The sequence below is a fragment of the Thamnophis sirtalis genome, unplaced genomic scaffold (assembly GCF_051295495.1).
Source record: "Thamnophis sirtalis isolate CommonGarterSnake01/CBP01778 unplaced genomic scaffold, rThaSir2_p1.2 scaffold_1, whole genome shotgun sequence".
NCBI classification, from domain to species: domain Eukaryota; kingdom Metazoa; phylum Chordata; class Lepidosauria; order Squamata; family Natricidae; genus Thamnophis; species Thamnophis sirtalis.
This window is the reverse complement of record NW_028261381.1, coordinates 60,903,123-60,927,631: the sequence shown is the minus strand read 5'-3', so window position 1 is coordinate 60,927,631 and position 24,509 is coordinate 60,903,123. Positions and strand designations below refer to the sequence as shown.

General features: G+C 37.9%; 2 protein-coding genes across 2 annotated transcripts; both read right to left on the bottom strand.

The window, feature by feature from the left end:
- Positions 1-916: 916 nt before the first annotated feature.
- Positions 917-10,800, bottom strand: SLC23A3 (solute carrier family 23 member 3). Its single transcript, XM_014063085.2, has 12 exons — positions 10,684-10,800; positions 10,114-10,277; positions 8,844-8,938; positions 7,873-7,946; positions 7,004-7,185; positions 6,239-6,362; positions 5,738-5,885; positions 5,407-5,660; positions 4,370-4,475; positions 3,164-3,331; positions 2,294-2,389; positions 917-1,652 (listed from the first exon to the last, which is right to left on the bottom strand). Exons 1-12 carry the CDS (start codon positions 10,780-10,782, stop codon positions 1,249-1,251), a joined length of 1,914 nt encoding a protein of 637 aa, XP_013918560.2. The 5' UTR covers positions 10,783-10,800; the 3' UTR covers positions 917-1,248.
- Positions 10,801-14,049: 3,249 nt separating this feature from the next.
- Positions 14,050-24,328, bottom strand: CNPPD1 (cyclin Pas1/PHO80 domain containing 1). The gene is made up of 8 exons (XM_014063066.2): positions 24,060-24,328; positions 21,999-22,101; positions 20,392-20,473; positions 19,272-19,392; positions 18,293-18,421; positions 17,349-17,410; positions 16,624-16,741; positions 14,050-15,667 (listed from the first exon to the last, which is right to left on the bottom strand). The coding sequence occupies exons 1-8, from the start codon at positions 24,126-24,128 to the stop codon at positions 15,083-15,085; spliced, it is 1,269 nt and encodes a 422-aa protein (XP_013918541.1). The 5' UTR covers positions 24,129-24,328; the 3' UTR covers positions 14,050-15,082.
- Between the last annotated feature and the right edge of the window lie 181 nt (positions 24,329-24,509).

Below are 24,509 nucleotides of genomic sequence, written 5' to 3'. Positions count from 1 at the left end.
TCCTGCTGCTCCTTGAAGCTGTTTGCTACCTGACTCCTCTGGCTCCTGTGACTAAAACTGGATGCAGTACATTCATCTGCTCTTTAAAAACAGGCACGAACGCCTGTAGTAAAATAATAGTAAAGCTCAGAACCAAAAAAGATGCATCCTGCACTAGTCCAGCGGTCCAAAAAGAAAGGTCTTCTTTAATCCGGAAACATAAGTGGAGAGGTTTTAGCATTTATCTGCTACCTGTAATGTGCTACGTTTAAAAATAGCAAAATAAAGCAAAACAAAAACAAGAAATTGCTGTCTGTCTTAACGTTACTATCTAAATCTAATACAAATATTCTTTCTGATATTAATCCATAAACTTTTGTGGCTGACAAGATAAAAGGATCTTGATAAGTGACTCAAGTGTTGAAAAAATGGTCCTAATATGAAAAGCCAATTGTTCCAAGCCATTAAAAAATGACAAAAAAATGAAATTGTTACTATATTAGCATGCTGTAAATCCTTCCTCCTCTGTTACTGCCATTTCTTGGCTGGAAAATTTAAATAACTTCTTGTTGACAATAGTTCAGATTTTTGAAGCCAAGATCTGATAGTCCTATTGTTCATGATACTGTTTTGTGCTGTTACATTTTCTGTATTTTATGCATTTTAAAATATGTAAAATAAATCATCACATTTTTATTGTAAAACCCAATATACATAATTGCAGTGTGTAGGACCTTCAGAATTATTGGATTTTGAGACAATTGAGCCTAAATAAGCAAAGATGATTGTAATATAACCTGACAGCACTGGGAGGAATATCTCTGTTCTAGATACAGGGCAATCTGAGTGATAAATAACGGTTTTCATTGAATAATTAAGGATTCAGATACTTAAAGATGAAATAGAAATACAAAAAAAAAAAAAAAACCCCATCAGATTCATTATCCAATACAAGCAGTTTAATGTAATTGGGCTCAGAATTCTGGTCTCGGTTGCACACTGTCCACACACTGTCCACTGTGGAATAACCCTATTCACCCAAGCGGAAAAATAAAATCTCTTAATGGAAGTTGGGGAGATGGAAATAAATGAACAAATATCTCAGGCAAAGAAATGCTCAAGGAAGAATTTTAAAATACACGTTTAACAAAGATTGTCACATTATTTTTATCTCCAAGGTAGTTTGCAAACAAAATGTTTGAAATTTCAAAGTAATTTATATAGTCTTTGTAGAATATTTTTTTTATAGGAAAAAGGATTTTTTTCAAATCAACAGAGAGGAATTATCTCATGGGCCATTGATCGATCATGCTTATGATTCTCCAAATTCCCTTGTATAATTTTAAATTCCTTCTCTGTTTCCAGCTCAATTTCTGACTCCAGTTTCACTGTTTCCCTTTTCACCAGTAGATCTGTGGTTTCTTCATCTAAATGGTGCAGTTCTTTGAACAACGGATAATGATTCATAGTTTCCTGTTCACTTTTCTCGGGGGGACAGAGAAGACAGAAAGGAAACCCTTTACACAATGATGGCGCCAAATGCCTTTGTGGGTGTAAAGATAGTTTACATCTTTGTGTAGAATCTTCCTCCTTTCTGTGTTGAAGTGAGTTGCTTTCAGTTTCTAGATTTCTTGTTGACAAAGGGTTGAGTAGTCCACGCTCTTGCAGAGTACCTTGAAAAAATGATAACATTAATTGAAAATATCCATAAATATGGGTTTTCATTATGAGGAAATTTTATCTTTGGATATTATGGCTCCACATCTTTTTCATTGTTTGTAAAATAATATAGCCCTCAAAACAGTTTGCAATGTTAAAAGCCAGAAAGTGCTGTAATAAGCAAATAAAATAAGTCCATAAGCAGCTAAGAAACAAATGTATGAAAAAATTGGTAAAAAATTGTTTGGGCTTTCTGCCTTTAATAACAAGACCTTGCTAACATTGTAGTAGAGATTTTTTTAAAAGGGTAACTCAACTGAGAACAGTATATTTTATAATCTAGGCAAGTATACCTCTGTTTAAAGCATGCAACATAGTTATGTCCCATCTCTAAAAAGCTTTGAGAAATCAACCTTCATAATAACAATCAAAACACCAATTAGAAACTTAAAATTAACAGTTATTCCCACTAATCAATAAATATACAAAAAATCAGCAATGTGACTAATCCAAACTCTTACCAGAATAGCCATAAATATAAATATTTTTACATGCAGCAATTATTGTCCTTTCGCAATAACATTAAATTATGAATAATTAACTTTAGAAGACATGTCTCAATAACTCATCAGACTAAGTAAATCTGTCTCCTCACCTGAGACTGTGTTTTCTAAGAAGAAGGATAGGAATCCAGTTATAAAAGAAGGAACCATCAACAAAGAAAGCAGAAAGAGGTCTAATGGGATATAGCCTGTAGAAAGAGCATTATTATTAATTTAACAATGTCATGTCCTGATGTTTTATATATAACATTTCCTGTGTTGATCTAATATAATCAGTAAACAAAGAATTAAATATAAAAGTGGCAAAAGAAAAAGATATTTGCTGAAATAGAACTTTTGCTTAACAATTACATTAGAAATTGAATTCCTAAACAATAATCCCACAGCCAAAAATCTCCACAGAATGAGTGATAACACAAATAAAGCCCAATTGCACAACTTCATACTTAGGGAGCTTCATATGGGAAAGATTAACATCTTGAACAATTTAGCTAAAATCATTTATTTCTGTTTCTTTTTATTTCAATATAGCTTAATTCAGAAGCCTAGCTCAAGGGACACTTAATTGTTTGAAGATTCTAAATTTCCTCATTACTATAACTTCATAAAGAATTACTTGTAATTAAAAGACTCAGTTCACATATGTCCAAAAATGTTAGCTTGGGAAAGAAACATGTTTCAGTGAATGTTACCATTAAAAGTGATTTTATGTCTTTCTTAATTTTAGTTTACTTTCAAAATGTATTAACACAGGCAGAGTTTAAATGTGCTATTCAAATATTTTGATTATAACTCTTATTATAGGCCAGGATTAGAAATAGATGTTGGTTGGGAATGAAAGAAGTCATTAAAATAAAATATCTGGATAAAAAAATCATGGCTTTTTTTTCATTTGTCTTGCTATACTTCTTATAGCTCTGAGCATGCAGAAATCCTCATCCCACTCCACCCCCAACCAGTACCTGTGGTAAGGGATTCAGGTGCTCCAAACAGCCACTTTGGAACCAGAAGTCCCATGAACATGGTGAAGCCCACAATGAAGATATTCCTGCCCGAATCAATATCTGTGTATTGGAAGTAGGAGACACCAGTGCCCACAGCTACACTGTATGTTACGCAAAGCACTCCTCCTGAAGACAGCATTGGCAATCAAAGATCCCCCATGAATGAAAAAAGCAGAATAAAATTCATTTGATGTTAGGACAAAGTAGTAGAATAAAGAGTAATTTTAGACGGCCATTTCCTGGTGCTACCAATCAACAGGCATTCTGCTTTTCCATGTTTTCCTGCTTAACGGATCTTTTTATGGTAAGAAAAAAAAAGATGGAAAAATTCTAATGGCTGTTGCAAATAGTGGTACAAAGGGAAATCAGTAATAATACCTCTGTTGCCATAATATCCCATAAATAAGACTTAGTTATTTTAAAAAATTGTCAAGAAGCACCCGCAATCAGGGAGTGCACCCTGACATTTTCTGGGATTCAAGCACTGCTGAAAATGACCATGCAGAATCCCTGTCTCCAGAAATAGTTCCATAATTACCTGTTTTTTTTTTAAAAAAAAAATTAGGTACAGCAATCAAGCATAACAGACTCCCAATTGATAGTTAAGACTGCAGAAATAACAACTGCAACCAGCCGGCCTTCTATAGAAGACCTGTATATTGTGAAGGTCAGAAGGAGAGCTGAGAGGATATCTGCAGATCCCTCATACCCTGCCTGGACATAAACTGTTTCAACTTCTCCCCTTGGGACGGTGGTACTGGGCATTGCAGGCCATAACAACTAGACACTGGGACAGTTTTTTCCCCTTGTGCCATCACTCTGCTGAACACCTAATCCTCCCAGTGCTGTCTAATGTCTATGTGTATTTACCTATTAGTATGGCTGTAGCATAATTATTGATCTTTCTTATTAGCTTTCTTACTCCCCCTTCTTACTGGTATTATTATTATTGTGATTACATTTATTCTGTCACTATGCATGTACACTGAGAGCATTGGAGACAAATGCCTTCTGTATCTAATCACACTTGGCCAAATAAAGTATTCAATTCAGTTCAAAAAAAAAGAGGCAGGACCAGTTTACCTCACTGATGTGAATAAGCAGATAGTGGCCCAAAATACCCCCAATCAGTGCACAGGGAGATATACAGAAAACATTTATTACCATGAATTCCAAGAGGGATGGTGGCAAGAAATCCCATAAGACGGGGAGAGAGGCCCAACACTACGCATGCCAATGCCCCAATCCACACTGAGCGAAACGAGGTAGCCTGAATATGGAAAACAGAATGAAAGCTCATCTCCTACTAAGTTAGCCTCATGGACATTACCTCATAGATCTCTCTACACGCCAGTAAACTAAAAATTAAAGCTTAGAATAAAAGGATTCCATTAAATGAAGGAGACAGGGGGAAAAAACCCTTCAGTTGTCTGATAGTCACATTAGTTGGAAACAGATTTTTGAGCACGTGTCATACTGTGTGGGAATCTTCACTTTGTACTTCTCTGGCATTTCCCATTCCTCCCAATATCTGGATGTGCTCGGATGTCCTTCCTCCTGCAGCTCAAATTGTGGAAATCCCAAGATCAACCTAACTGAAGTGAAATCATGCTCCTTCTTGTTATTTTTAAATTTAAGTTAACAATAACATGTTGTTAAAAACTGGAAAGAGAGTTCATATTAAATTGATGAATTCCCAAAGGAAAAATGAATTATAACTGTAGTATCATAATAATTTAATACAGATCATTCAATAAAGTAAGCAGTATGTACAGAGCTCAAAGAACACGGGAAGATCAAAGTGAAAGAAACCAAAAAGAATAAATTGTTATATGTCTATTCTTAGGAGAAGAATTTAAAGAAACAGAGTAATTATCTAGCTGAATGTGTATGTTTACATTCAATATTTTGCCATGTTTATGAGGTATATTTCACTTGGGTGGGTTCACACAACACTTACCAAAGAACTGTGGCCTATAAATCACAAATCTATGGAATCCTAAAACATTCTAAGATACAAAATGGTGAACTGTATTAAGGTTCAGCTTGTTGTATGAACCTAGACACTATAGCTCCATACCCAAATGAAGAATATTGTAGACTGTTTCTTAAACTGGGCTGATGTCCCCATTCTTTAAGGTCATGATTCCCATGCGAGATCTCTGCATTGAGCAATCCCTTGGACCACCCCATACTGTTACCTGAGTCAGGCTGCTGGCACAGGTGTTGGACATACTGGAGGCAGTTCCAGACATGCTTCCTAGCATGGCTGACAGGAGACTACCAAGGCCCTCAGCACAGAGTCCTCTGTTACATGAATGCCGCAGTGGGGGTGGATTCTTTAGGGCTTTGCTGCACAGCAGATAACAGCCTATGGAGTTCACACTTGCAGTGACCCCCATGGCAGCACCAATACCAACTGCATAGGTGCTAAGCACTGGCCAGCCCTGCTCACCTGGAATAGAAAAAGGAATTGGAATCTGAAGATTAGCACAAGGGAAAAGCAGAGTCTGGCTCGGCCAACTCACTAACCTGGATAAGGTATTTTGAACCATGGAGACTGCAGAGTGCTGTTGCTGACGTTAAGTCGTTGTGTGGAAGGATGCAAACTGTCCCAAGGGATTACAGCAGGTCTAAGAATCCCATAGATAAGCCAGATGCTGGAGAAGGGCAGCAGAACCTGCAGGAAATATAGAGTGAACGTGAGAAGAATTATTTCACATAGAGGCTGAGTTTTTAGTTTTCTCCCCCCATCTGGTAAGTAGGCATGATCCACCCATCTTTAACATAGCATCCTCTGATGAGACCTAATGGGTTTAAGCGGTTTAAGTAGTCCCAATCCTGCTATCCTTAAAGGGACCTTAAAGGGACCTTAAAAACATAGCTGTTTCCCCACATTCTGGATTCAGAGAGGAGAGTGAAATGTACTACTACATTGGTGATGTTTATCTCCAGGATATTACTTCCTTTCATTTGTTTTATTACACTAATGTTTGACTCTTAGCTTTTAACTAATAACTCATGAATTGGTACCGAAAACATGTGCAGGGCTGGATCATCAAATGTTACAGAAAGTCCCTTTGTTTGGCTCCACTGGCAGTGAGGCCGTCGACAAGAAGCCAGGTGCTGGGAAGTCAAAATACACAGCAAAACAAGCCTGAAAAAGATAGTAGAGTAGATGGCATTCTGTAGTATGCTGCCAAAGGAAGACGGAATTTGATCTTACACAGATCTGCCCACACAGGAGCTTTATTCTCTTTAGTTGAAGTGAAAGACACAAACAGAATCATCTTCACACCCAACAGTTTCCCTTTTGCACAAAGAGGATATCTGGTTATTAAGGTATGTATATTTAGAATCCCTATTCTGGTATTAGAGGCAATACATTTAGAGAAATGTCAACCACACAAAAAGAGTCAAGAGAATGGAATTTTGCACATCTTGCACCTTGCATTTAAAAGTAAATGTGAGGGTAATTGTGCTTATATCAGTAGAAGGAAAACCCAAGCTTTAAACTTCTAAGGTCAGCCATGACCTCACAAAAAGTTTTGTGGAATTCAAAATTTCATAGATGAATTTTTAAAAATGAGAAACATACTGTGTTTTAAGAACACCTGGGTTTCAATTTCAGCATTAAGAAGTCCTCTTAGAGCTTTCTGCTGAGAGAACCAATCAGCTGGAATATTCATGTCACTTCTCAGAGAACCTCTTGCTACCACATATAATTGGTTGGAAAAGGTATCTGATATTTGGCTGGTTTTCTGAAAAGAGTTAGGGAAAGAGTGTTGAAGAACCTACAGCACAGCGATTATCCAGTTCTCAGAACAGAGAAGAGCAGCAGGCTTGTAAGCTGAAAGTCCAATCACAGAAAGGCTCGGGGCCAGGACCATGGGGCCACAATGATGGGCAATCCATCCGCAGGCTCCAGACACTCCCAACAGCATCTGTACTACACCAGAAACTAGTACTGCACCAGATATCTGGGGGGAGGGGGGGAAGAGAAGAAATATTATTAAAGCTATAGGATTTATTACTGTAGAAAAGCCAGAGCAATATAATAATGCAGTACCCCTTCCCAACTTGATCAGTCCAGATATGTGAACGTCAGCTCCCAAAATTCTCAGTAATGGTCAAACTATCTGGTGATTTCTGGGAGCATGCTCAGATTGGGGAAGCAGAGTTAGAATGCTACTTTAGGTCTAAGGGAGGCCTAAATTCAAATCTCCACTAACTCTAAACCTCACTGAGTGGTTTTTGGCTAGTTACGTTTATCCTAACCCATTTCACGGGGTGTTGTGAGGATGGAGTGGGGGAGGGAAATAACAATGGCTTCTCATGATTGCTGCTGCATCTTTCTACCTCTATGTAGACACAATAGATTAACCTGTGGGGTGGGGAGCATTCAGACAACCTACCAATTCGGCAAGAGAAAAGTCTAGCCATTTCTTCACCTTTCAACAGTTACATGATGACTGTTACTTTTCTTGCTGTCCAGAAGCTATGGCTTTGGTGTTATTACCAAATCAGGAGACTGATGCATACATAATATTACTAAGTCCTAAAAGCCCTGAAAGTATTATAAAATGTACTTCTGTTCCCAAGGTGCTATTGTTTGGCATTCTTATCTTAATGCTATTTATCCTCTTTGACAGATCAAGCCTACCAACCTCATGGAATAATTGCATTGGGTTTCTTGTGTTTTCACAGCCTAGCCCAGCACATATTTCAGGAGCCTCAGTGCCTAAATGAAAAAGAAGGATGTGTACATTTGTACTGGGTTCTCAGAACAAAAATAATATTAATGAAAGGGGAAAACCCCAGAATTCAATGTCTTGCGAAAGAAATCTATGGAATTCACTGGAGAAAAGATTTTAAATGAAAGAATGGAAATCTAAAGGCAAATGGAGCAAAATCTGAACCCAAACAATAACTGAAAATATTAACTACATACCTCTGATTAAAACTTTTTCATCATTTAGGAATTAAAAAAATAGAAATAATGCATCAAAAGGGTAAGGATCAAAGGCAGCTGTTACCTTCCATATTTTACCTGTACAGGAAGCACAGCTGGAAACAAAAGACTGCTTTAGATGGCCTTTCTACTGATTGGACAAGGCAAGGTGTGCATTTTGTCCTGATATAATATGAGATAGCAATAGCAATAGCAGTTAGACTTATATACCGCTTCATAGGGCTTTCAGCCCTCTCTAAGCGGTTTACAGAGTCAGCATATTGCCCCCAACAATCCGGGTCCTCATTTTACCCACCTCGGAAGGATGGAAGGCTGAGTCAACCTTGAGCCGGTGAGATTTGAACCGCTGAACTGCAGATAACAGTCAGCTGAAGTGGCCTGCAGTACTGCACCCTAACCACTGCGCCACCTCGGCTCTATGGTTAATGTAACCTCGGAGATGGTTACATTACTTCTTTTAAGGGATAATTTACAATGAAATCAGACACCTGTCATCACCACCTGGTTTCCACTGAATATGACAACTTTTGCTAAATCCAAAGAAAGTGACACAGGTTATCCTCGACACAGGTTATCCTGCCAGCTTTGCTATTGTCATTACAATGCCTTGTGCCTAGTGATATGTTTTTGGAGGAGTGGTGGATGCTGTAGTGTACCATAACTCACTGTTTTCTTTTGATTGATGAACAGGAGCCATCTGCTGAGTCAGTACCATGGCTGGGATAAGGAATTCAAAAGATGGAGCCTGTACCAGAGGCAATCTGCAGGGACGAGAAAGGCAATAAACATGGTGGAAGGACTGGTGGTAACTTAAACTGAAGAGTTATTATCCATCTCCAAAGTTAGCTTTCCAGATACACAAAATATTCTTTCTATATTCTGCCTAGACGTCTAGGAACATAAGGTTAATATAAGGTAAAGAAACTTGGGGGAGGGGGGCACTTTTTAATTTTCTTTCTTTCTTGTTCTTTTTTTATTTCTTGCACTTTTTGCACTTTCTCTTTAATGTCTTTCTCCCCATCCCCTATTTTTATCAATTTGTGTTAGCTTTTATCTTCTTTTTTAAAACTGTTAATACAATTATCCAAAAAGCAAGAAAAATATGCCTTTGTTGTGTTGAACAATAGTCTCCCAGGACCACCTTCTGGGCACAGTCTGACAGGAAAGATCAGAACCACTGTAAAATAATGGCTCCAAAAAAGGTGCTATAGTTGATGGTACCTAAAGCTTCCAAGAGATCCAGAAGAATTAACATGACTACTCTTCCTCCTATCCCATATCTAATGAAGGTCATTCATCAAGACTGCAAAACAGTTTCAATAAAATATCCTGGCTGAAAGCTTGACTGAAATGGAACCAGAAAATCCGTTATCATTCAAAAGTATCTGGAGCTCCATATCAGTCTGGATCAATCTTTTCCTGAAATTGAACATTTGAGACAGGACTTCAATTATATCTACAATTATATTACTACAATGAATGTAGTACAGAATACATCCATACTGATTAATCATCTCCTTTGATCATGGGGACAATGGTATCCTGGCTGATGGGCAAAGAGTAAACATAGTAGTTGTCCCTCAGTTGTTCCTACATCCTGCCCCAGTCTTTGGAAAGCTGCAAAATTTAAAAATTCAGAACAACACAAAGCATCACCACCTGAAAGGAATAGAATGCAGCAACTAGCCTACCCTCCTTTCTCCTCAGCCTCCCACAATATCATCCCATGCCAATAGCTCTGCCATTGTGGATTGCCTATGTTATTTTCTTGGGAGATTACTTGGGTGATTTGGGGTAGTAGGCCTCAACCTGAGTCTTCTTGTTCATTGTTCAACATTGTCACTGCACCACTTTGGCTTTCATCCGTAACTGAACCAAATGGACCCTAGGAAAAATTGTGGGAATATGGGGGGAAAAGGGATTAAAACCAGCTTACCTGGTACCCAGAGTACATTGAATGGCTGTGGAGATGCCACAGGCAAAGAGATTGTGTGCTAGAAGTTCATTCCAAGATGGAGTTTCCTTCAGTTGTTCCTTGGGCAGTTTGGCAATGAAGAGAAAATGAAACACGCAGAGAAAAGACACCTGGACCAGGAGATGCTAGAGAGAAGGAACAATGGGCTAGAGTCGAGCACTTACCCACCCTTTATAAAGCTACTGTCCTTATTCATAAGACAGTGTAGTATATCTAGAAGGCTTGTCTATCTAATTCCAGAATTGCTGGCCAATATCTTCAATCAGATCTATAATTTCTGTACCACCCCTAGAGTAACACATCAAAGTGTAGCTCATCAGTTAAGAATAATAATCAGCTAATAATTATAACACCCCATGGATTTTGCCTTATTAACATGACACACATGCATATCAGGATTAATGCTGGACAACCAACATGCTGAAATCACTTTTCAATTCATTAGTAACAATTTCTCCCCTGCCACTACCCATCACAAAAGAGTTTGAATTTTTCTCCAGTGGAATATTACCTCCTGGTAACTCTACTCACCTGCAAAGCCAATAAGCAACTTATAGGCCAGGAAGGCCATTTGGTTCCTATTTGAGCAAGGGACAGGATGCTTTGGGAAGCTCTGTTGGCTTTGCTCATGCTGCTGACTTCTTCCCTTCCCTTAATGTTGCACTCTAGTCTAAAAAGTGACCTAGCAACAGGAGAGATTCTTTCCAGCTCCTCCCTTTCCTTTGATTTGTTCATTTTATTGGCTATTTGGGTCTGAACTTCCACCTTTGGCCCTTCCAGGCCACAATTCTTCAGTCCATTAGCTATTAACTTGTCTGGCCAAGTAACAGGCCTCCTGCATTGGGAGGGTAAGACATGCATGAGCCAGGATAAAAGGAGAAGCAAAGGAGAGAAGCATTTTTCGATATTTGCTCACTGTTGTAAAATAGGAACCATGTTAACATATGCAGTTCATAAGTTAATGTGTTGTTCATTGTTGATTCATCATTTATGTTGAGCTAAGACTTAAGAAAACAAGAATTATCTGGGTGAAAACAGCTGCATTTACCTAACTGGCATTTCTGTGGACATTACCAACTTTTCTGGACTGGCAGTACAGTAGGATTAAAGAAATGAGCAAGATCTGAGGATCTGATCTTCAGACCGAATCAGAAACTCTATTTAATCACAACAGCCTTCAAATTTTATATTTCCTGCTCCAGCCCTGCAGACCCCTTTCCATGTTATTTAATATAATAAGCCTCGGTGTGATGTGATAGCTGCATCCCTGGTGACTTTATCATATGTACAACTTTTCAGACTAGGGCTGCACTTTTTATTTATTTTCAATATTCATATATAACCCAGGAGATTCTAGACTAGAGGGTGTCTGTTTGTTTTAGCAAAAGTAAAAGATCTTTTTTTAAAGACCAACATACAATAAAACAAAGAAAAATCCACCACTAGAAAAAAAAAGTTGGATTTGACAATAGTATAGTTGTTATCCTCCATGCCTTAGTTACTGCGCATTTCACTTTGCAAGACATTCTGCATGGGATTATTTTTTATATATGCACAAAGTTGCAAATGGTAGAAAATAGGGCATCTACGTACTGTATACTGCTAATTGGTGCACAGGATTTTATGATGCCTGTATTAAAAGATCCACACAATTTACCTATTCTTTTTCACATAAAAATTAAATTGTTAACTTTTTGAAGTCCTACGTGGTTGGGGTGTCTGAGAAATCACCTCTCTCTCCTTACAAATCTGTCCAAATATTAAAATCTGCAGATTCGTCTCCAGAAAATTCCTCCCATTCCTGGAATTTTAATAATCCATTGAACTAATACCTGCAAGGATTTTCTTATGCATTGCTTTCAAACATTCCTTAAAAAATTATACTCTTTATATATATATATAAAAAAAAAAAAACAGAAAAAAAAAGCAAAAATAAAAAATAAAAAAAAATAAAAAAAAATTTATACTCTCCTCCCTCCTTCCCATCAAGCAAGGTATACACCCATTGTCGGCCTTTTATTGTTAATAATCTTAACTTGCATTATTTATTTGGTATTTGAATTGTTGAATATTCAATAGGAAGGTGAATTTAAATTGAATAAACAACTAAATACTATTCTAAATTGTGTCTGGTACAGTAAAGAACCCCGATAAGTAAATACTCTATTGCACTGCATTGCCCAGTACAAACATGAGCGTCTATAGCCAAATAGTGAATTGGGAAATGCAGCTTATGTCAAATGTTGGGATGGAAACATGACAGTAGCGTTTGCATCATCATGCATATGTAATTTTGATATCATTGCTGTTTGCTGTGAACCTTTTGAATAAAATGTGAGAGTACACTCTGCCTAACCAATCAAAGTTCAGCCTGGTAGAGCTAGATCTATTCCTCCAACTAATTAAATTTTAATTGAGTGGAAGGTAGTGCTCTGGGATCAAGGAGACCTTTAGATCTGATCTGAGTAAACACTTGGTTTATTGGATGACATGATACAATATCCATACGTGGAGAAATGCAGCTTTACTGTTAATATCCACCCATTTTCACAGCAGGCCTGGGGACACAAATGGAGACAGAGCTGATCAATTGGCCAACTTCATTGTGTTGTTTCTGCCATGGGCAGATGGAATGTTTTTTTAAATAGGTTTTTATTACATGGCAAGATTTTTAAAAATGTATAAACTGCCCTTAACCACCTATGTGTGAGTGGTTATATAAATGTGTTTAATAAATGATATCAATAGCTAACTAGAAATATGTTATGACTTTGTTGTATTAGCACCTTTCCATTTTCACTAGCTTTCCCGAGGGCAATTGAAATTGCTCATCTATTGAAGCCTACTTAACTTGAAGATCATCTATCCTCTATATTCCTGTATCATGGTGTTTTCTAGTTGCTTCTGCCAAATGAGGTGTGGTGGATAGCTATTTAACAGAATGCCTTTCCAGTGCTGGCATGTCCTCCTCAAACAAGCTTGCACCATTGCTCCTCAAGTTGGTTCAAAATCCTACCTTAGGACTTTGTTCTTTTCTTACATTCTAGCTATGACTCCACAGTCATAGCTATAGTCTATATCACAAAGAAAGCGCAGTCTCCAGAGGAGTAATATAAATGTTCTAATACTTCCTCAAAATGCATTAGTGCAATAAAAATTATACTGTAATGTTCTTTCTTACTATTTTTGAATCTAGTTCAAAGAATAATAAATGGTTCTCCATCACAACACAAACATCTCACTCAAGGCTTTATAGAAGATTCATTCGTGTCTGTGTTTCAGTCAGTTTTGACCCTTGGCAGCTGCCCTTCAGTTTTGTTGCCAAATTTTAGAAGTGGTTTATCATTGCCTCTTTCCTAGGGCTAAGAAAGAAAGTGGTCCCAGGTCTTCTAGGACTATATATGCATGTTAAGAACATAAAGAAGCATTTTCTGCACAAGGATACATATGTCCAGAATATTAGGAGAGTTAAGCAAATCACACTATATCTTTGAGCAGCTATGAGGTACAGATAAGGCTATTTTACTTCTGAATATTTGAGTATAGATGTGTCCATACACAAAATAGAACAGGGTGAGAATATCAGCTACACTATTCTACTTTTAGTGGGCTAGACATTATGGGAAGTACTGTAAAATAAAGTGTAAGATACTCAAGAACATAATGTTCAATAGTAATATCTCTGAGCCATGTATACCATTTAGAGCAGTGTTTTCTCAACCTTGACAACTTCAATTCCAAGAATTGGCTGGCTGGGGAATTCTGGGATTGAAGTCCACCCATTTTAAAATTGCCAAGATTGAGAAACACTGCCTTAAGCTGCCAAAAAGAAGAGAAAGCAGCTGATGGTACTGGATGAAGGTTTGGTATCATGAAACAAACAAACAAACAAAAAAAGAACACACAAATACCTTTATTAGAAGAGATCCCATCTACAAATTACAGTGGAAAACTACAGCAGGAAAGTGTTGGAAGAAATTGGGGTAGGACAGCCTTTCTTACTTCTTAACCTCAGAGAGTTTGAATTATCATTCCCCCCAGCCATTGGCCATGCTAACTGGGGATCACAAAAAGTAGTAATCCAACATATCTGGAGGCAATCTGCTTACAAAAGGCAGGCATAAGAAAAAGCTGCCACCCTTCTACCCGCTTCTGTCACAAAAAATGAAGGAGGCAGTCAAGCACTCATAAATAAGACCAGGTATTCCAAACTATCCTTAATCTTCTGTACCCTAATTAATGGTACTGAGCCTTCCCTCAGCAAGTGGCATCCCACCCTACCTTCATCCCCATGTAATAGCACAAGAGAATCCCAGGCAAGACCTGCATGGCTTTTAGGAAAACAACGGGTAAAACACAAGCAGAGAACACAAGTAATGACTTTACATACTTAATTATGTAACAATCACTGCTAACCTAAATTGTGTAGAGCTGCTGCTATTCGCCACCATAGTAGCGAGATCCCATAGAACTTACGCAGAAGTCTACCTAGCAAATTGCTCCACAAGTACAGCTAAGCTGGGAGGATCGATGGTGCCTGATGCAAGCAATCCTGATATTAGTGTCCTCACCCAATTTAGCAAGGAAGTACTCACACCAGCCTTCAGTGCAAGTAACTGGCTTATATGAAATGGAAGAAGGGTTTATTAGACTTTGCGCTCCCTGTTCCAGTCTCAACACTTTAGACGAGATGCATTCTTCCAATAAACTCCTTAAAGCTTTTTAAGCATCACTGTCAATTTGGGAGAAAGATATTGAAGTCAAAATTTAAAAGGTGAGTGAGTTAATATCTGCAGCAATATAGTGTATCAAGCGCTTCGTTTCCATCTCTGGCTTTTCCTGCCTTGTGTCCTATGACTCTGATGCACCAAAACATTTCTTATCAAGGTGTTCACCCCCTACATCTAATCTTAGGTCCTTCTTTCCAACCTTAACTAGGAAACATAAAAGTTTTGAACCTGCCAAGCTCTAAGGAAGCCTGCCAAGGACACTGCTGCAATGCTAGAGGTTCCGGCCAGTCTTTGCAATTAGGAGACAAATGAAGGGGTCTGTCCCAGCATGAGCTGCTGGAGCAACAGGGAAGTCCAAAGCGAGTTGACTGTTGAGCAAAATGGGCGCAAGCTGTGTGGTTGGCTGTCATGCAGGAAGTGGGCTGATGGCAGTGTGGATAAAGTGAAGAGCTGATGCGGGCTGGTGAATAAGATAATGCCTTAAGGACTTTGCCCCAGAGATACAGCACTGTAACTGAAACCCCACTGATTCCTCTTTGCTGCTTTTCACCTTGAAAGGTTTGGTTCTCCACTCTGGGCCATGAAAGACAATATAGTGGCTCTTGTTTGTAATCCATATTCTGGGCTGAAGAGGAAAGAGGCAGACATGAAACCAGAGCATCTCTGGTGCTGCTAACAGCAGTAGGACCAGACCTTTTCACATGGACAGTGTGATGTATCACTGCAGCTGAAGCAAATACAGCAGCAACACCTGTCAGATACACCACACCAAGAATGCAGGCTAGCTGTAGAAGGGGAGAAAAAAGAAACCAGATTATACACTGTTTTTAGTCCTAGAATTGGAGCAATCCACTGGATCAGAATATATTGTCTACAAAGAACTCCAATTACATATCCCACTCTCTTTCAAATGCAAAAGACTAGGAATTTATAAACTGATAAAGGAAAAAAAACTTCAATTATCTAGCAAAGTCTAGTCAGAGAAATGCTGTTAGAAATACTAATGTCTGAGTATTTATTGCAGAGTTCACAAATATCATGCTAAACCATAATGTGGTATATTTGGTTTGACTTTGAGGGTACACAGATAGCCATTGTGTCTTATTTAATAAATGTTGGTTGAACAAATTGTCATGTTTTGACCACTCTACTGTGGATTTCATTGCTTTATAAGTGTTTAACCTTTTTTTATCTGTCTGCATTAAGCCACCACTTTAAGGGCTTCTAAATTGAAAAATGGTGTAGAAAGTTAGTAAAAATCACAGATGAAATAAGACAGAGGATTATCAAATTCTATAGACTGGTAGTAGAAATCAGGACTAGGATACCCGGTTTCTTTGGACCAGTCAACACATGTGACATTTGAAAGTATATAATAGCTATTCAAAGAAAACACAAGGAAGTTTGTCCTTGCATGGTCACAGAACCTTAATTCAACAAAAGGTTATTGGTGAGTTTGCTATCTCTCTGACACTCCCACCCCCATCGCCACAATTAATATCAATTCACAATTTCTCTTTGTTTTCTTTCTTTTGGGCAGTTGAGTAGCTAACAAAACTAGCATCCTATCATTCTTATCTCAAGTAATCATAGGAGGGATCTCAGAATTAGGATTTCTCTTTCATTTACATACTGCACCCTAAATAACCTATTGACCTGTCCCTATTTTTACCTATCTCATTTACAATCCCTTGTTCTCTTTGTCACTCCCTTTTCTCACTTTAGGCAATTTGGTTCATACCTTGGCTACCTGCTGGTAGAATTGACCCAAAGCCTGCTGCCACAAAGTTTGTTCCATTAGAACACAGAGATCAGTGTAGGTGAACCAGCCACGTCTAACACCCTGCTTCTCAGCCACACTGTAGGAACAAAAAAAAAATTCAGAGCCTTTACTCAAGAACATCCCCATTTCTGGTGTTGTCAGACCTATACAAACAAACCACTTCCTTGTTGTATTAGTGACAGAAATATCCATGCTGCTATATTTGTCACTCCAGGAATTGATACACTGCTGCCTTAGCACCGATACAGTTTAGCAATGGATCTAATCAATTTACAGTGTCAGTAAGATAACACTCCTCACTTTTTCCACACATACATACGCACACACTCCAATGAAACATGAAGAATCAAATGAGTCTTCTTTGGAGAGGATTTTCAAAGTTGACTAGTTCATATGGATAGTACTTCCAGCTTTAGAACAAAACACATTCTGTTTCCAAAATTCAGCAAAAATGTACACTGTACACTCTGATACCTTGTACAGTCATATGTGGGAAGACAGAAGACTGGCTGAACAGTGGTTCATCAAGGCAATCTAGCTATAGATATGGCAGAACATAAAGTCACTTTCTGATCATGTTCAGTCCATTTAGAATACAAAGTAATTGTTTTCCCAGCCCACTCAAAGAACTGCTTTTATGCCAGTTCTAGAAAAATATTAGCATCCTGATCAAAAACACATACCGTCCTTCCAGCCAGCTGAGCACTTCAAAAAACTCCTTGAGATCTGTAAAAAGACTCCAGTCCTGTAGATAAGGAAAGAATGATTGAAACAGTGAGCTAGAATTTTCCTATCCCACTTTTTATATGAACAGTGCACGAAATATAAGAAGGGAAGGATTGAATGATGTTCATGCTAACTACATTTAAATGTAAAAATGTTCCCCATATTCAGTTTGGGCACTGCCTCATAACAGCCATTTGTAGTGCTTTTATTTCTCACTTATTCAACAAATTTTCAACTGCAGCTGGTGTGAGGTTCTGCTCATGGAATGTCCTATTTCAAGTGGAAGAGAAAAAGCTTAAGTCTTGCAGACATCTGGATAAAACAATACTGTCTGCTTGACACTTAGTGTTATCTCTTTGGATTGTTATTATTGCTGTTGCTGCAAGTGTTTGGGTTTTATTCATTCATGAATCTATTGCTCTGAATTTACTTATGCATTACAGTACTAAATGAAATCTATATTATTTTGCATTTTAACAACATAAAACCCAGCAAGAACTGTGGTAGCACAGTGGTTAGAGTGCAGTACTGCAGGTTCCTTCTGATGACTGCCAGGTGCCTGCAATTTGGCAGTTCAAATCTCACCAGGATCAAGGTTGACTCAGTTTCCATCCTTCTGAGATTGATAAAATGAGGACCCAGATTGTTGGGGGCAACATGCTGGCTCTGTAAACTGCTTAGAGAGGGCTATAAAGAACTGTGAAGCAATATATAAGTCTAAGTGCTAGTGCACTTTATTCAATCTTCATTATAATTGCATTTAAAACTTGAATAGCTTTGCCACTCTTTAAGTGCATACATCTTCTCATATCCTTTTAGCCCACTAATTTCTCGGAACTTTGGCTGAAAGTAACGAAGATTTGTGCAGCTCCTTCACATAACACATCTTTAAAAGTCTTACAATGGCACGGAGGAAATTCATCTCCAGCATGTTCATAGTCTGTACGTCCATCTTTCCTGCAGCACCCCATTCATCATTGAATACCTCTTCCTCTTCTCCTTCATCATAAAGGTACTTGCTGGCAACCATCTGAAAGCAACAGGAGGAGGGGCTGTATTAAAACATTATCTCAGTGGTTTGTTTTAGTGTAGGAATGGGATAAAGACATGGCAATTTCCCCTATTTCTAAACTTGGAAGAAAACCCCAATCCTCAATTTCCAAATTTTCAGATACTTTAAGAAGTGAAAGTATAGATGTCAGTGTGAAAAATTCAATGCCAAAGGTTAGGTGAGAAAGATCAATTCACAAAACTAAACATCAGCAATATGACAGATAAACTGTGATTGACTTCAAGCTAGAAAGATTGTGGGGAAGGTGGCAGAGAGCCTATGACAAGACATCTGGAATGCATTATAAAATGAGAAAGTATGGAAGTGGAATAATGATGGTTAAACATGAGGGAAAAGAACAATGTTTAAAACTAGATACATAGCTCCAACTGATTTAAAGTGTATATTATCAAAAGAAATGTTGTTCAATAGATATCGCCAAAAATAAGTTCAGCAATGCTTAAAAATTATCCTATAGTACTTTAAAGTTCAATATTTCCCATAAATATAGTTGTTCAGGGCCCAAATTTTCAGTATTTTTGAAAACTTCATATCTTTATCAATTGGAACATCATATATTCATGGTGAGAATGTTGTGAAATGATGGAGTTTGGAAGGATCAAGACAGCTTGTAGTCTAGACAAAAGATCCTGAACATTTCTTCATAGCATTATAGTTGTGCACTTCTTGGGAAAAGATTGGTTTTAAGTACATGTATCTTCCATTTTCTACAATGATTAAATGTGCAGCTAATTATATAAACAAACACATGCTCTCTCACACACAAGCATTCTGCTTTGCCTGTCTCCATCCCAATCCAATTACTCACCATGGAAATCAAGAAAAGGTCGGAGGATGAGATCTGCTGTAGGTATTCAGGATTACGGTGCCGAAGTCGCTCGATGTAAACCAAGGCCAACATCATGGAGCAGGGAGAAATACAAGCCTCCCTAAAAGAAGCAGCATATTGAAAATCTCCTCCCATAGGACTCAAATAAGAGACCTTCCTTGAGGCCATTTTAGCTGCACAACCAAACATTATTAAACATGTGACATATTCTGCAACATAGCTATTGTATATTTACAAGTTCCACTCTTGAATGCTGACAAGGAGAGGTGGAAACTTTCCTGATTGGGATTTTAAAAGATGACAAATACTATCCCAATCACATTTTGTTTACTGCCTTTCTATAGTTGGCTGCCATGGGAACAGAAGAGTCCTTTATTCTGAACCAACATGCTTCCTCTTATGATTCAAACAAGTGTCTGCAAGATGTTTCAACAAATATAAAAAAAATAGTTTGCTCTTTTGGAGGTCCCAAGAGCAACACAAAAATTAGGATTCTTAGGATTTACAGCAGCATTTTTCCCATCATCTCTCACTAAAAATCTGTTGTCAAGGCCAACTTTTTACCTTCTGATCTTGTTAACACTTTTTTCCAAGCTGAAATTTTTACAAAGAACTCTCTTATAGTAATTTTAATTATATTAATTCTTAATTATAGAATAATAATTCATAATTATAAGCAGCTATCATACAACAGCGCCAGCTTGGTGTAGTGGTTAAGATGGTGGCATAGAAACCAGGAAACTGTGAGTTCTAGTCTCACCGTAGGTACAAAAGCTGGCTGCATAACTTTGGACCTGTCACGCTCTCTCAGCCAAACTCACCTCACACGATTGTTTTTCTGGGAAAATAGAAGGAGGAAGAGTAGTACATATGTTTGTTGCCATGAGTTACTTATCAAGTAATAAAGTTGGAATAAAACTGTAATAAATAAATACAATAAAAAATAAACCTTCCTTTCTAGCCATTCTTTCCCTACAACCAGAAAGTATCTTCTTCCATAGTAGTATTTGTTCAAAATAAATGTAAAAAAGGTACAACAATAAATATGAATGCAGAGAAAAGATTGGTCCAAAAATAGTGAAGGAGAAATGGGTCATACCGGGAGACATGAGAAACGTATTTCTTTTGAAGTCTCCTAATTGGACTAGGAGCAGCTTTCTGAAATAATTCAACAGCAATATCTAGAACATAAAAAATAGTTGGCATCAATGCAATGTAAAGAGATCCTTCTTCTGAAGCTGAAGAAATTCCTTGCTCAAATTTTCCTGTAATATAACAGAACCTAACATCCATTTCTGGAACTGTTTTCTCTTTGTTTCTGTCTGTCTCTGTCTCTGTCTGTAGCCCCACTTGATTAAAATAATTGTTAAGGATCAAGAAATCACAAATGCTGAGAACGAATTCAAAACAGTTTGTCTCATGCTTAGAGTAGCAGTTGCTCACCCGGAAGTGGTGTTGGTGGTAATGGTTTGCAAAATTTCACACCCAAAATATTACAAAACAAATCCTTTTGTACCTTTCCCCATCTGATTTCCCTCAGAAGCCTCTCAGACATAAGAAAGTTACAGGATAGATGTATTGTTAAACAGGGGAGAAGGCAAAGAAGAAGAAAAAAGACTCCTTCCACTATAGATTTGCATTTGTGGGATTTATTTTCTTTAATCCCAATCCTTTGTTTAAGTCGATTTACATCTTAATGGTGTCCCTATAATTAATCAGATTTGTACCAAGTCTGTTGTTAGAATTTTAATAGACTTAGAAGCAACAAATAGACTTAAAATTATCACAATCTTAGCAAATTCTCTTTAGCAAGATTTATTACAATAAAAGCAGTAATAACATCAAACAAAGATGTAGCGTTGAAAAAAGCTGTTTTGTTTCCGTTGAACATTTTCTCTAATTTCAGTATTGCTCAGAAAGCTGGAAAGCTACCTATTGGCTAAAATTAGGAATGTAAATGAAATTATAAATTATCAAGCTAAACAACAGGATCTGCTTCAATAGATTCTGTTACAACAAAGATAAAGACCTAATTTACTGAATATCATTTAGAAATACCATAATTCATATAAAGGTATAGGAAAAGGCATATATTTGAGGAATTACATACAAGAATAAATGTGATTGTTATATGTTTAAATGAAATAATAGAGTAGTATACTCTGTTGGGGCAGACTAGACTTGGATTGTTCTTCTCTCTTTTCATTCATTTAGTTCTTAGAAATGGGCAACTCATGATTAATTTCTAAATGCAGAAAAAAAGGAGACAGCTATTATTCTGTTCTTCATTTCATCTGTCTTATATCCACTGCTCATACCTCACCCTATACTTTATTTAAAATGAAAATCGTATGGCAAAACCACTGATCGTTTTTCTTGAACACTTTCCCACTTTCTATTGGGGGGGGCTAGCTGTGAAGTATTGTATATTCACAACATAATTCAGAGAACTCATATATACTCAACTCCTTTCTCAGATGTTTAATTATCCCAGTAATGCTAAATGAGCAAAGCAGGATGAATATTCATGAACTCTTTTAAAGCAAAGGTAAAATTTGGCAGAATTGATTATATAGCCAGCTAGGTGTTTTCGCAAAGATAAGCCTTGGTCCAATTTTCAATAGCTTGTAATTTTCTCCAGCATATCATTTTTTCCTCTCTTAAACCTTCCTAAGGCCAAATATAAAATTTCCAAATGAAACTCACCTGCAACTGGACTTGAGAGATTATCAAGGGCACTGTCTTTATCCCAGCCATAGTAAAGTCGTTTACGTACACGATCACTCAACTGCTGGTGCTTGGGAAGGAACTGAAAAAAGAAATCCATAACATTGTAGTACACAAACACACCATATTTCTCCCAGTCACAAACAACTGAAGATTGTTTGCCAATCACAAACAACTGAAGAACTGAAACAACTTTCATCTTGTGACTTGTTCTTAAGAAAGATCTGACTAGATCTACATCACCTCACAGGGGAAAATAGGAGGAAGAAACATTAGATATTTTGCCTATTTTGAGTTGTTTATAAAAATAATAGAAGTCGGGATAATAGATAAACAAACACTGAAGTATGTGCAATTATACTTTAAGGGTCTTTTCAAAACTCCAAGGTACAATTTCCAAAACTTTCATATATCCCTTCCATCATGTGGTATCTCTAATTAATAATCCATTAAACCCAAACCATTATGCAAGTTACTTCATAGGCCAAGCTAAAATTAAACAAATCCCACTATTGTATAGCTGGCTGGTTGATTTGTTTATAAAATTTACCTACCACCACAAAAGGTTTACAGCAGTAAAACACAACATCACTATATAATAAAACCAAAATAAATAGCAACATATCAATCATTACTTTTAGAATCTCATGAATTCTACTCAATTACAAATATTTTGGCCTTGACTTTTCTCTCAGCCTCATGCAACAGCAAAACTATTTGTGCACAGACACTTTCTAATTTCAATTGAATTATTTTTGAAGGTGCTCTCTTTAGCCTTGGTTCTCAACTTGGCCTCTCATTTTGGGTATAAGAAGTATTATTACTTTTTAACCGAATCTAAATGTAAATTAAATTGAAGGGCAATCAGTGTTTGACTTAGTCATAATGAATATGACAAAAGCCCAAGCAAAAGTCTCTTCACTTTTTTTGCGTTGAAGTCTGTATTTTAGGAGAACATTAATAAATGAAAACAAGCCAATAAGCCCTTTGAAGTGAGGGTAGGAGTCAGGTGCAAGCAACCAGAACCCTCGTGGATAGTCTCAGGCAGAAGCTTTAGTCACCTATGTTAGAAGAATCTAGCCAGACTGGCTGCATTTCTTTGGGAATAGTCAGATAAAGCTTCAGGGATTCTGGGGAGGTCAGGCCTTTGCCACTTCCTGCAGTGCAAGGTCTCTAAGCTCAGCCCTTTCTTAACACCTCCTTCTTGTTTGATATTCCAACCACAGGTTTGTCCTTTCCTATTGTCAATGCCTTTTTTCACTGGCAAAGTAATTTCAATAGTGTTAAGAAAATGAAGCACAAGGCAACAAGTTTCCCTAATGTGTTGTTCTGATTCATGAAAACACAAAACATTATTAAGGTAATTTCTGCACTTCTGATTTATGACATCTTCTAAAGTAATCCAGACCATCAAAATTACAGTAAGCAGATAGGCTTTATATTGCTGCAGAAATGACTAGATCTAGTTGATAGTATGAAGATGTGAAAGATGCCATAGTTAAGAACTGGCAATGCCTCTATCTCCACAACAGAATGTCCTTGTTTCTAAACCCTGCAGGAGTTTAGCCCTTGCTATACCTTTGTCTGATTATAATGTGTATTTTATTCTTCTGATCTCTTATTTTTGTCATCAGGGTTTGCAGTCTCATTTCTTCAGAATAAGGGGATAAGTAATCAGGCACAGAAATTATAAGGAAAGTTACAACGTACACCTCAATGTGATTTTTAAAGGAATGGATCACTGATACAGAAACATTATTGTAGGAAGAAATGTAATTGGGCTGAAAGGAAAAAAGGGGGGTTGCTGGTAAGATCTCGGGGCGATATGAAGCAGTTCAGTAAAGATTTTTGTCTCGGTTCTAACAATAAAAACGGACATATCTTTCCACCTGAATTAAAAGCAAGGGAGCGTCACAGATCGATTATCAATCTATAAAGAAAGGCACAGAAAGGACAGGAAGAGGACGCGACCATTCAAAGCAAAAACAGCGTTGGCGGTCAGGGGCAGGTTGGACGGGACTAACGGCGACGACAACTCACCGTGAACTCCTGGAAGCCGCTCAGGGAGAAAGCGCCCTCCTCGTCCAGAAGCAGCCTGTCTAGATCCATGTCGATCGAGGCGAGCGAAGAGATGCCGGGCGAGGCTTCCGAGGCGACTCTCTGTTTCGAGCGGAGCGGCGATAAGGGTCTGTCACTGCAAGATCTGGTTGCCCGCCGCCCCGTCTTTCAACCCCAGCTCCCCAGCGATCGGGCAGCTCCTTAGGTGGACCGCGCCTCCGAAAAGAAGGAACCCAGGCCCGGCGCGGCTCCTCGCCTTCCTGTTCCTGGGGCGGGCGAGGAGGCGGTCTTTCTGAGGCCGTAGGCAGATGTAAAAGGCTGGGCGCACTGGTTGGAAGATGAATTACGGAGCGACTGACGCTATAATTCCACTTCAGGTCCAAATACACCATGCAGGGAAGGGCGAATTTTGCTTTTGGAAAGGGAAGCCGA